This window comes from Macrosteles quadrilineatus, unplaced genomic scaffold (genome assembly GCF_028750875.1).
Source record: "Macrosteles quadrilineatus isolate MER2022 unplaced genomic scaffold, UCM_ALF_1.0 Scaffold_8__2_contigs__length_117827958, whole genome shotgun sequence".
Taxonomy (NCBI): Eukaryota; Metazoa; Arthropoda; class Insecta; order Hemiptera; family Cicadellidae; genus Macrosteles; species Macrosteles quadrilineatus.
This window is the reverse complement of record NW_026542601.1, coordinates 74,129,940-74,142,989: the sequence shown is the minus strand read 5'-3', so window position 1 is coordinate 74,142,989 and position 13,050 is coordinate 74,129,940. Positions and strand designations below refer to the sequence as shown.

The 13,050-nt window shown below is 36.2% G+C and overlaps 1 protein-coding gene across 1 annotated transcript in view; it reads left to right on the top strand.

The window, feature by feature from the left end:
- LOC129000861 (uncharacterized) overlaps positions 1 to 6,111 on the top strand; it is a 57,624-nt gene extending 51,513 nt beyond the window's left edge. The window contains exons 5-7 of the mRNA XM_054427913.1: positions 682 to 826; positions 3,331 to 3,554; positions 4,997 to 6,111. Coding sequence (XP_054283888.1) covers positions 682 to 826; positions 3,331 to 3,554; positions 4,997 to 5,198 — 571 coding nt within the window. The 3' untranslated portion in view covers positions 5,199 to 6,111. The remainder of the gene's footprint in view (positions 1 to 681; positions 827 to 3,330; positions 3,555 to 4,996) is intronic.
- The last annotated feature ends 6,939 nt before the right edge of the window (positions 6,112 to 13,050 follow it).

Here is a 13,050-nt window from a genome sequence, read left to right as displayed (position 1 = left end):
GTCCATCTGTGAGTCCCACTGCCATCATCTGGGTCTTCTTGTTGCTTTCCTTATCACCCCATCCAAGACCATCAGGAAATGATTGGAGATAACAAAAAGCCCTACCTAAAACCAGTCTTAATTCTAATTGACTCGTAGAGCTTTCCCTCATGTTCTACTTGACACTTGTAGTCTTCATAAATCAGGTGGATGAGGTTGATTATTTTCTTCAGAACACCATAATATTTTAGAGCTCTCCACATTGTGCATGAGTCTAGGCTTGCCTTCAGCATAGGCTAAGTTGTTGAAAAGTCAGTCAAGTAAAAACATATCTCTAATTTACCCTTCTGCACAGAGAAGTAAGATACAGAGGATATATTCAATGGTACACTTAAGTCATGTCTAGCACCAGTTGCTGGTGACTAGAGCAAATTCTATTCGTCATCCTCTCCTGCTCTCCTTTCCACTCTTGCTATCACATACTACAGCGCCCTTGCTGTAGAAAGACCCTGTGCTACAACTGCTGTACACAAACGCTATGTGGCTATCGCTGTTTGGGCTCTTCCTGGCTTATTACAAGTACATTTCCGCCCCAACATACCAGAGCTGAAATCGCTGATATTACTTCTCTGAGCCTCATCAGTTACCGAGTGACTTAAAGTTATTCGGCTGGAGCATAGTTATAATCTTGTGTATGTGCAGGCCTGTCCTCAAGGACCTGTCCAGGATCCTGATCCTTCTGAACCGTCGGGAGGAGAGACTTGGTCCTCCGCCCCCGGACTGGGAGACTCTGTTGGCGTGGGGGGAGAGGGTCCTGAGGAGGTACAAGAAACACAACCCTAACCAGGTGAGAGGGGCTAGAGTTAAAACATTAAAAATAGCTTATGTTAGTTTTTTGTTGAGTAATCTGATCTAGTTTCTTTAGGTTTCTGGTGATGTTCAAAAGTTATTGTTTTAGTCATTTACATACAAAACCCACATTGCCACTTACTTCCAACATTTTATCAGTTGTATTCAACATTTCACATTGTCATGAAGCCTTTGATCCTGCAAGTACATGACTCTACTTCCTAAATACAACTCCAGACATGGTTGTAGGCCTATGTTTATATGGATTCTTGCAACAACATCCTAGAAAGCAGTGATAGTCTATTTATTAAATACCTGACACCGTAAAAAAAACAGCATTTACAAAAGTTTTCTGACATTTAAAAACTTATTCAAAAACCGAAACCATTATCAAAAGGTTGTTATTAATATTATATAGGGGGTATTTTTTAAAATAACTGGTTTTTGTGTATAAATCTGTACTTCGCTTTTACGTCACAACCAGGCTCATCACCATTTACTAGCATTATTTGCGAACAGAATTATACAAATTTAAGCTCTGTAGCTGTCATGTATGCTTCACTGTGTGTTTTTAATTTTTTTTATACAATCAAATCTCCCACCTTGTCCGAGGTAAGATCAGGTTTTTTTTTTACAAGAAACATTCCCAATGCCGACATTTATGGCCAGATGACTGGATACTATGGCCCTGAAGATATTGTGGAAAGTGCAGAAATATGCTAGGGAGTTTAAAAATGGCCGTGAAAATACTCATTTTGGAAGGAATTCTGTTTTTGGTGGGTACCCAGGCTTCTCAAAGAAGACCACTTAGAACGAATGATTTTACAGCCATTTTTACACTCCATAACCCATTTCCTCACTTTACTCTCACTCATTGCATAGGGACATCACCTTCAGTCATTTGGCGATGAGTGTCAGCTTCGGTTATGTACCTTATCCTATACATGATCTCGAAAACGGCTCCGACAATTTTCTTCAAATGTTGTAAATAGTTTATACATGGCCTAAAAACGAGTTTACTGCAGTTAGAACTGCCAACAAAAATAGAATTACGTAGAAAAATGAAACTGAAAGTCACATTTTTTTAACATTAGTCTGGGTTGCTAAGTAACCATCTTGGCTGAATTAAATAACAAGGAAAAAGTAAACGAAAGACTTGTAAGTAGTCTATACACAGTATACTAGCAAATACAAAATACAGTACAAAAGGAAAAACATCAGTTGTTACTATTGAGCAAAAAGATTATACTGAAGATTACTAAATACATTGTAGCAGGACTTTTTTTATCTATGATTGTAGTAAAGGCTAGCAGTCCGGAGTGTGGGAACTGTTTATGATGATTAGATTAAGGTATCTGCAATCCTAAAATGCTAAGGGAAGGGAGGGAAACAGGTCCGTGACGTAGGAAGTGGTGAAGGAAGTAGTAAAGGCAAGCTGTCCGGAGTGTGGGAACTGTTTATGATGATTAGATTAAGTTATCTGCAATCCTAAAATGCTACGGAAAGGGAGGGAAACAGGTCCGTGACAAGGAAGTGGTGAAGGAAGTAGTAAAGGCGAGCTGTCCGGAGTGTGGGAACTGTTTATGACGATTAGATTAAGGTATCTGCAATCCTAAAATGCTAAGGGAAGGGAGGGAAACAGGTCCGCGACGTAGGAAGTGGTAAAGGAAGTAGGGAGTAAATGCGAGCAGTCTGGAGTGTGGGAACTGTTTATGACGATTAGATTAAGGTATCTGCAATCCTAAAATGCCGTGGGAAGGGAGGGAAATAGGTCCGCGAGTTAGGAAGGAAGGGGTAAAGGAAGTAGTAAAGATGAGCAGTATGGAGTGTGGGAACTGTTTATGACGATTAGATTAAGGTACGGTATCTGCAATCTTAAAATGCAATGGGAAGGGAGGGAAACAGGCCCGGGACAGAGGAAGTGGTGAAGGAAGTAGTAAATTCAAGTACGGTAGTCTGGAGTGTGGGAACTAATTATGACTATTAGATTAAGGTATCTACAATCCTAAAACGCTATGGGAAGGGAGTGAAACAGGTCCGCGACGTAGGAAGTGGTGAAGGAAGTAGTAAAAGCAAGCAGTCCGGAGTGTGGGAACTGTTAATGACGATTAGATTAAGGTATTTACAATCCTAAAATGAATGAGAAGGGAGAAAAACAAGTCCATGACGTAGGAAATGGTGAAGGAAGTAGTAAGGCTAGCAGTGCAGAGTGTGGGAACTGTCTGTGGCATTTACGTATCTGCAATTTTAAAATGGTATAGGGAAGGAGGGCAAACAGGTCCACGGCGTAGGGAGTGGTGAAGGAAGTAGTGAAGGTGAGCAGTGTGGAGTTTGGGAGTGGATTAATGTATCTGCAATAATAAACTGCTTTCAGAGTAAACTAATGATTTTCCCCGAGCAAAGCTCAGTCCCCAGGTACTTGATAAGTAATTCACATAAGGTTTATCATAATTATAGCAGCATGTTTTTCTCACAATGACAGTTTGTTCTGCTTGTCCACAGGTGGCGCAGCTGGTTAACTTTCTCAAAGTGCCTGTGCAGACGCACCCCTCACCCCCCTCCCCCTACCCCTCTACGCTTACAACGTTTACTCCTTCTCACAAGTCTCGTCCCCTCCCTCCCACAACGGACTCTAGCTCCGCCCCCTCCACTCAACCTTCCCCCTCCATGCAGCAGCTTGCCATCAACGCCTTCGATGACAAGTATAGCGACACCAGAGAAGACAGGTATTGTTGAATGTTTTCAAACAATTTAATTAACTAAAAATATTTGCAAGTAGGAACAATCAAACTCTAGTCGGGAATAATGGCGATTGTTGCTAGCAGATCCATGATCGGTTAACATATTTGCTGTGGTTGCATGATTGCCAGCTGCAACCAAGCGCTGAAATAGCCCATGCGCTGTATGAATGAGTGCGCACAAATTTTTAAATTGAGTTTCTTCCAATAGGAGAGGTACTTGTACTGCATTCCAGTCGTAGTGGACATAGTTCTACAAAAAACCAATAGAAAAAAATTGACAACAGACTTTCAGTACATCACAGTAACTCCCCTTATATCCGACCACAGAACAGTAGAACCCCCTATATCCGACCTCGGCTTAACAGAATCCTCGGGGATCCTGACCTAATGGCTTTCAGTTGTTTCATGTCTTGGGCGGTAATGTCACGTTTGATTAGCTATAAGGCCGATCATAGGTGTGCCATAATCGCGGCAGAAGATCATATTGCTCTCGCCGACAGCTTAAGATGCTGACGGGTGTTGCCCCTCTCACGTGAATCGATTACTGGTGTCGTAGAGACTGCAAGATATGCTCATTGCTCACGGGTGCGTTGCTGTGGTTGCGGGAGATTTCTATCGTTGTTGCCAAGATTGCAAAATCTGGTCAAAGGTGTAGCTGTGGTTGCAGGAGACGATTACCTGTGTTGTCGAAACCGCAGGATGTGCTCATGGGTGTTGCCCGGGACATGATTACTGGTGTCGCAGAGACCACAAGCTAGGCTCCTCAAAATATCTGACCATGGCCTGGTCTCTTTATGGTCGGATATGAGGGGTTCTACTGTATTGCCAAAATCTTGGACGAAGTACCCGCATAAACTAAACAAGAATCACTATGATAGTGGTTTAAATACCTTATTCTTGCAATCCAATTGTTGTCTTCACAACTAGTTTCAACCTGCTAGGAGGTCATCATCAGGTGAGTACAAGGTCAACACGGGTCCGCTTGTCGAGTTAAATGTTTTTATCGGCCGTATATGTGTGCGCACTATGTGTTTATTCGTCGTGTGTTTGTGTGAATGTGAAAAAACTGTTACTGACGACCTTCATATGAAGTAATATCATCCTTGTACTCACCTGATGATGACCTCCTAGCAGGTTGAAACTAGTTGTGAAGACAACAATTGGATTGCAAGAATAAGGTATTTAAACCACTATCATAGTTATTATTCGCAATCCGGAGGCTACTCACACCACAATAAACAAGAATATCTATTAGGAAATAATTTGGATGTTCATAAAGGAATTCATGATAAAAAAATAAGGCTTAACACAATTGTTTTCTCAGACTAGTAAGAAATCCCTGCTTTAGACCAATTTACACCACTTGAACTCTCAAATAAGCTATTTAGACTCTATTGTCAAGAGTTTAACATGTTTACCCTGCGTAGGTCTCCTGCTGCCGCATTCCACCACAACTCCCTCATAGACTCAGGAGTTGACTTCAACCCCTCGTGGGAGTTCCCTCCCAGCAACTACACAATCCTGGCCGAGTGGACGGCCTCAGAGGAGCCCACCAGCATCACTAGCTACGACGACGACTTCTTCCAACTCGGCTTCCGGCCACAGGACGAGATCACAACTGAGTTATGATTCCAAGCTGCTCTTGCTCTAGTCTCAATATGGGTTTGTCCTTGAAGGATGTTTTCCAGTTAAGGTATTTTTAACATATATGGTTCAGTTGAGTATTTGAGGAAACAAATTTTAGCGGAAAAATGTGGTTTCTTCACGTGTGTGTGTCACTCGGTCATGCTACTAGAATCGTATACATGCATATCCTTATGTCATAGGTAATAAGGCTTGATTCCACTGGACCTCAATGTGTCCATTGTTAGACATTTTTTAAATCTGAAATTTGTTGACAGCAAATATTTGTTCAATGGTTTTCTTAGCATATATTCTTATTATTCTGTACTTCTGTAAAAAAAAAACATAAGTGCTGATTTTTCTCAACGTTTGTTTAGGTACCCAAAAAAGTTCTATTTAACATTCCTAAAGTAGTAATTGGTCAGTTGGTGGCTCAGTCGGTAGCTCCACGGACTTCAGGCCCAAGGCAGTGATGTCGTGGGTTCAGATCCTGGTACCTGCCACTACTTTTTATCAGTACAGTTCGTCCTTGTACTGAATCGGCTCGATCCTTGCTTTTCTGCATATGCTCTACAATCTGACCTCTCTGGCCCATGTGGACGGGCAAATGCAAGGTGAAAGAGGCTGTAAACCTCTCTAAAAATGTTTTTTCTACAAATCATAAACGTTATGCAGATTTTTTAAATGTTATAAACTACCCATAAATATGTGTCCTATTTTGTTTTTAAAAAATTACTGCTTTGTAATATCCCTTAAAAAAATACCTTTTTTAACTTGGGAAAAATAAATAAAGCCTTTGTACCGGCACATTTTTGCATTAGAATCAAGAGTAACACCACCTCTCCCTAAGGAAACTCATGCCCACAACAAATACCTACCATATTTTTCATAATTTCAGCATTAGATGATTTTAATGAATACCTATATTAAATAGCAATGTTTGAATTATTTCTCAAAATCAACTCATTACTACGGTTGTTGGTAGTTCCTTCTAATTTAAATATCTGATTTCGTAGTTAAGGAATGAAAATAAACCATAAAGGGTTGAGTGTCAGTTCAAGAGAAAGTTGTCAAAAGCAAAATATGTTTACTAATGTTGCTATTAATTTTTATTGAAGAAAAAGAGTTTAAAATTTTTAGGAATTTGAGGAATACAATTTTTTTCACTGGATACTCCTTCAAGGCAAATACTTAAAAGTGTTTAAATTATTTTAATAAATTCATTGGTTAGTGTAGAACTTCAGGAAGTGTACAATTTTGTTTCTGCGACTTGCTCATGAAAATAATACTCTCACGAAATATTATCAAATATTAACTCTATAATGATATTTTTATATTGCTTTTAAAAGTGTATATAATGATTATGTTTTGCAAACATAATTAAAACCTATAGTTTTCGATAGAAACTGAAGAGTACAAATCAGTTTCAGCTATTGAGTACAAGAAGTTTGTGTATTAAATACATCATGTTGTACAGTGTATTTTAGTTTATATTGTTTCATATTTTTGTTAATTGTTAATGTACAGAGCACTAATTTGATTGTTTGTTACACATTATTTTAAAAACTATTTGAACATAATAAGAATATTTATCTATTTCACCCTTGTGGCTCTTAAAACTTCAAATGCTTTTAAAAGTTTGGTAGATCCACAAGTTATGGCACAATGAAAGTAGCATTATTTTTTTTAATACTATTACATTAAAAAAACATTTTTCTTAAGTAGTGTTAAGCCAGTTGATCAGTCCAAATAAGGGTGTCATTTCCCTAATGGCAGACATGGCGGTTGCCAGGGGCCTCAAAGGATTTTTTTTGTTTTGGAAAATAAATTTCACAAATAATCTGTTAGGGATGAATACATTTTGAGCCAAGTTTGTATCTTCGTGATTGCCAAATTCTTCTAAGTCTCCGTGACTGCGAAAGATGTACACAATTTCTCCTTGACTTCAAGAGACGTTCTTGTTTTTGTCACAGAAGATGATAGTGATGTCTCTGTAATGGTGAAAATGTTCACTATTTAGTCGCGACCGCAGGAGACAAAGATGATGTCCCCGTAAACGTGGAATTTTGTGTCATGACCGCAGGAAATGTAGAGGTGCCTCCGTGATTGTGAAAGATATTCAATATTTTGCCGTTGTGACGCAAGCGCCACAGCTTCATGGCGTAAGGCGCTAGCATGCCGTTCAACCGGTCTTTTTTTCTTGGACCAATTTTTTCTAAGCTCAGCCGGCTCGCCTCTTCTCTCGCCCCTGTCTGCCCGCTGCCGTGATTTGACAAACTTCGAGTCTTCAAACTTCGTACAGAATGAACAATAATCAAGCTAAGTTAACTTATTAGTTTTAAGTAAAATATGAAAATATGTTAGGCTAGAAGTAAATCTCAGGGGGGGAAGCCACTGGCTTCGCAAGTACGCTGGAAAATGTAGTAAATAACTATCAAGTTTGATTCCGCCTAACGGAATCAAACAATCCTTTTCATGTTTCGAAGCCACATGTTCCAAGAGATTAAATTGCCGGTTAGAGGGGTTGCTTAGTTCATCTACCAGTTACAATTCAACCAATTCTTGCTTCAATCAGGTTTTTCTTATATATATTTATATATTAGTTTGGAAGGTGTCAATCAAAATTAGGGTATTTAAGTGTGTTAGTTAAATAAGTGTAATCAAAGCTGGCTTGGGCTGTCTTCCTGGTCTGGGTAAAAGGTCCAATTCTCTGGGCCCCCATCACACATTTCCAGTAATCCAAAGTAATACTGACAACCAGAATAGTTTAAAACCATATCACAAGATTACCTACACCACACCGTGAAGGTAAGAGACGTTAATGATTCCTCCACGACCGCAGAAGATATCCATAATTTTGCTGCAACCACAGGGGACGCTTATGATTTCCTCATGATGAAGACAATGTCGTTAATTTTCAATGTAGTTTCGTATTTGCTGCTTTTAATCGGATTATTGTATAACAATTAATATTTTATAAAAATCAATCCTTTCCAAAGCAATCGGATTTTGAAGGTTTATAAGGCAACTGTAAATTTGGCCCGAGATTCAAAGGTTGACATTTTTTACTTGTCCCAAGGTCTGGTTCACAGACCACTATTATATCATCATAGAATTGGAAAATTAAATTATTTATTAGCTAGTCTCCTACCTCTATTCACCAATCGTATTATAGAAAACCGAGTTAAACTAGTTTGTTCAGAATGTAGAGGGGTCGAGTTAATCGTGTTGAAACAATACTTTGTGTAATTCTAAACCTCCTAAGCCCCAGAGACTGACAATCTCTAGGAGCTACTACTACTAGCCACTACTATGGCTTCATAGATTCTTATTACAACCCTGGTCCAAATAAAAGAAACATATAAAAACAATCATCTTTGGTGCTCTGTGCAATACAAGTAACCGGTAACAAGTTTATATCTTGCTTTAACATCACCAAATCGTAATGTAAATATCACTATACTAGTCATCGCTAGATTAGGTTAGGCTTTTTGTTGATTGTTTTATTGAGATAAAAATCGTATGTCATCTATAATTTTATAACACATTGATAGTAAATTAAAACAATTAAAAATGATTAAATATGCTTGTAAAACTATGCGGTTTGTTTACCGTTGGTTTATCTATGATTAAAAAGTGTATGGTCGAAACTGGGCCCAGCTGTCCCCGATCATTGGGCTTTATATAAATGATACTGACTGATGAAACAGCTGATCTTAGTCAGTAACAAAGCTACACAGATCATCTCACAACAATCTACACTCATCCTTTACTCATATTTAAAAATTTTATTTGGTTAAAATACGCACCTAGGTGGCATCCCCATCTCAAATAATTTATAATAATAAGTCATATGTTACAAGGTTAATATAATATTACTTTACTTACAGGTTCATCAGATTTATATTGCCAATTAAACTTATAGAAATGTATTAAAAATATTTTTGCACTTTTTTACATTCTAATGTTGTAACGTTTTAAAGACCTACTGAGAACGACTGTGTTCATATTAAGAGCTATTTAGAGGCATATATTATAGTTAAACTGATTTAAATGGTTATGCGGAACTAAATTTGTAAAACCATTACTATCACTTTTGCAACAGTGCTAAGTTTTGTAAAATGTGAATGTATCATAATGTTGATGAAAAACAAACCTATCTACTGAATTTTTTTGTTAATATTTACTATTGTACCCATAGTCTAAATATCTGTTAAAACAAAAAATAACCAGCAAGATTATTTTGTACAAACAAACTATTTTGGAGAAGTTCATTTAAAAGTATTGCAATTTAGTCTGTTTTAATTTTGTTGTGAATTGTCCTGATTGTTTTTTTTAACTTTATATGTTAGAATGTATATTTCTCAAAGCTTTAATACCCCTTGAGCTTTGAATGATCTGTATTATTTTGCACTTTTTGACTTACCCCTACTTACGCACTTAAAATTTATGCTGACCGATTCTTAGAGAATTATCCATAAAAGTATTTTCCAAGAAAAATAAGAACAATTAGTTAACTTGATGCAATCATATCTGAAGTAAAATTTCTTATTACATTTTTAATGCATCTCTTTTTTTGTTGGTTTTATGGAAAGCTCTTGCAGTACTTCAGAAATACTGTATTAACTAATATAAATAAATTGATTTGCAAAAAAGTAAAATAAAAATTTAACCCCTTTAAAGAAGTTTAAGCTAAGTAACGTAAAGTTTGAAACACCTTTCTTTACATAAATAAAGTCTCATTGGTTAAATTGAATTAAAAACTGTATTCACACATTTATTTTTTTAAGTAGACCATGCTTAAAAGTACCCTCAAACAAATCACTAAACACTCTGCGGAAGAAAGTGCTCTCATCTGAATAAATTTCTTGTTTGATAAAACAAGAATTTTGAGTGAAAAAACTCCAGTAATTTTTTATTATTGGAGATCAAAGGCAATAAGGTTTTAGTTTCCAATTTAAATTATATTTTAACGATTATTACTTATAAATGTGGGTTCCATTTTTGTCAGGTTTTTAAAAAAAGGTTGTGATATAAATCTTCAAGACATAATAATGTGATTAAGTAGCAATATTGTCTATTTATATCTCTGCCATTGTTAAATTATAGTAATTATTACATTTTCATATATCTACTTATAATGTGTATATTGTACTGTATTGTGATGTGTATATTTCTTTTTGTTTTATCTCTGTAAATATATTTTGTACATGAAGCCTTTGTAACTGTAAAGTTGTAAATTGATAAATAATTACCAATTACAGTATTATTATTGAATTTACTTTTCCTTATCCAAATCTCCCTGATTTCAGACTGTTGATGTGCTTTACTCTTCATTATATATAAAAAAAAACATTACTACTTGGGAAATTTGGTTTTGAAATTAAGGCTAATTTCCAACTTATATTATAAAAAATACCTTCATCTGCTTACTCACCCCCCCCCCCCTCTAGACGGTTGGAGATATCTTGATATAGTGCTAAGAAGAACAGATAATAGTTACTGTAGCAAGCTACTTATTCTGAGGAGTTAGAGTATAAAAGAAAAGTTAGTAGCTTTTTGATTCTATGTTTTCATTGTTTGCAAATCGGTTATTTCAATGATAGCTCAAGAAATGTAGAACAGTGTTAATTCAGTTTTATTTTTAGCCTATATCAAATTGTCCAGGATTTCTCGCCCTTTTCCATTCTAATAATTACACCAACCCAAGTTTGGTCTACAGATGCAATATGCCAACGAATATCACCTACGTACAATCTCCAAGAAGTGGTAAAAAGGCAGAAACCAACCCATACAATAGATATGAGTTAACTCCAAAAGAAATAATTTTAAGAGTTACTGTGATATTAGGATTTTCTACTGATTTGGTAATAGAACATTACTAGTGTCCCTGTTGCTCGAATTCGAGCAATTGCTAAGTATTACAGGCGTTATTTTAAAACAAATAACAGTCATAATTTCTGATGACTTTAAATCAACATTACTTGTAAATATCTTATGATTTTTCAAAGACTAATCTAGTTTTTTATTGTTTTCTAAAAATATCTTTACTCATAGCCGCATTAAGTTGTCCATAATAACAATTATAAATTCTAAAAAAAAAAAATATTTTTTTTTCTTCTTCTTGGTGGTGTTGTATTATATGACTTTCCTATGTTAGTTTTGAGAAATTGATTGTGGGGTTACTGTTAAAGCTGGAATTCCTTGACATGGGGGTTGTCAGTTAGTTGTCTCAGCCTTATCAATAACATAAAGTTGTCAACATAATATCTCTACGGAATCTTAAGGGGCGGTTCACGAGCTCGGGACTTCATAGTCCGCGACCAGACGCTGGTCCCGGACTATATAAGCGACGACCAAAAAATGGGTTCACGAGTCAGAGCCTAATGATGTGAAAGCCGGGCCCATTGTAGGTCGAGACCAAATCCGTAGCGGAGCCTAATGGCAGGGATTCGCAGGGAATTTCTGTTGAGACGTTGGTAACAACCAGTAACAACAGTCTGGAAACGCATGTGAAGCCACTGCTGCTGACATACGCACTTCCATACAATAGGATGATCGTGAAAAAAGGCTGAACCAAAACGTCCAAAACGATTATTTTTCCCGTATTTCATTGTCCCAATGCTCGCCTATGATAATCTATCTAAGTTTATTGATTTCACAACAATCCACGTTTGTATGAAATCAAAAAATGGAAGTCTTTAGTGAAATATATTTTTCTGTGTGCATTATTATAATTCAATTAAGATTTATGACATAAAATAACCGGGTAGGCCTATTTATAACCGGATGAATGCCTATTTTGCATAAATGCCCGATAATTAGGGATGGTGATTTTTGGATAGGATAATTTTAACTAAACTTATTTAAATGGTACAATTATTGAAACTAAAATGTATTTAGAGGTACTGATTATTAGATATAAAAATCGTATGTGTGTGCTGGATTTAATCGTGGCTGTAAACAAAGAATATTCTTTCCGTTATTCTTCCACTCTATAATAATCTAACTGTAAAATGTTGAAAATAATATTTTGCAATTAGCTCGTAATATTATTTATGTTAACAGCTATGGTTTTTAATTTACATTTTGTGTTGTTGCGATTTTTGAAATCAGTTTCATTACAATGCGTTTATATTTACTAGGTAGGAAGGATTTACTAGTATTATATTATATTTACTAGTAGGAAAACATAGTTTTTTTTTCTTTGGGCATAGTTTCGAACTGAAAATTTGATTTGTTCTGCTTTCATTACCAAACAAATAGCTACCATCCAAACTTTACTAACATCCAATAAATCACCAGTTTCTCGATGGAAAGTGCCATCAACCGAAAATATTAGTGCAACTGACATTTTTTTCAATTTAGAATACTGTAATGGATTTTGCTGTCGGGAAATCCGTGCCTTGGAGTGAACGCCTCAAATGACTCATTGACGGTATCTTTGGAACATTGTAATCTATTTTTAAATTCATCAAGTCATAAAAGGGTTTTAGTCATGATAATGAGTTGGTCTTATGCGAGGAAGTGGAGTGATTGTACATAATTGTTAACATAATACAGTATAGATATTTCATGGTCATATTCAATACACACGGCGACCAGTGAGTACAACACAAGACAGTGATATCACCGCGAACCGTACTCAACGACTGACGGTTTGCTTGATGGCAAAAAAACTAGTAACCCACGGCAAAAAACTATTTCTGATAATTATGTTGGAACTGTGGCTGATTAGTTATATTTATATTATACGCATAATTTTGTCGTTAAAATTGTAATAACATGGGGTTTATCAGTAAAATATCTTTGTTATGATACTACTTTGTTACGTGCATAATTTATATGTCGTTTTAAT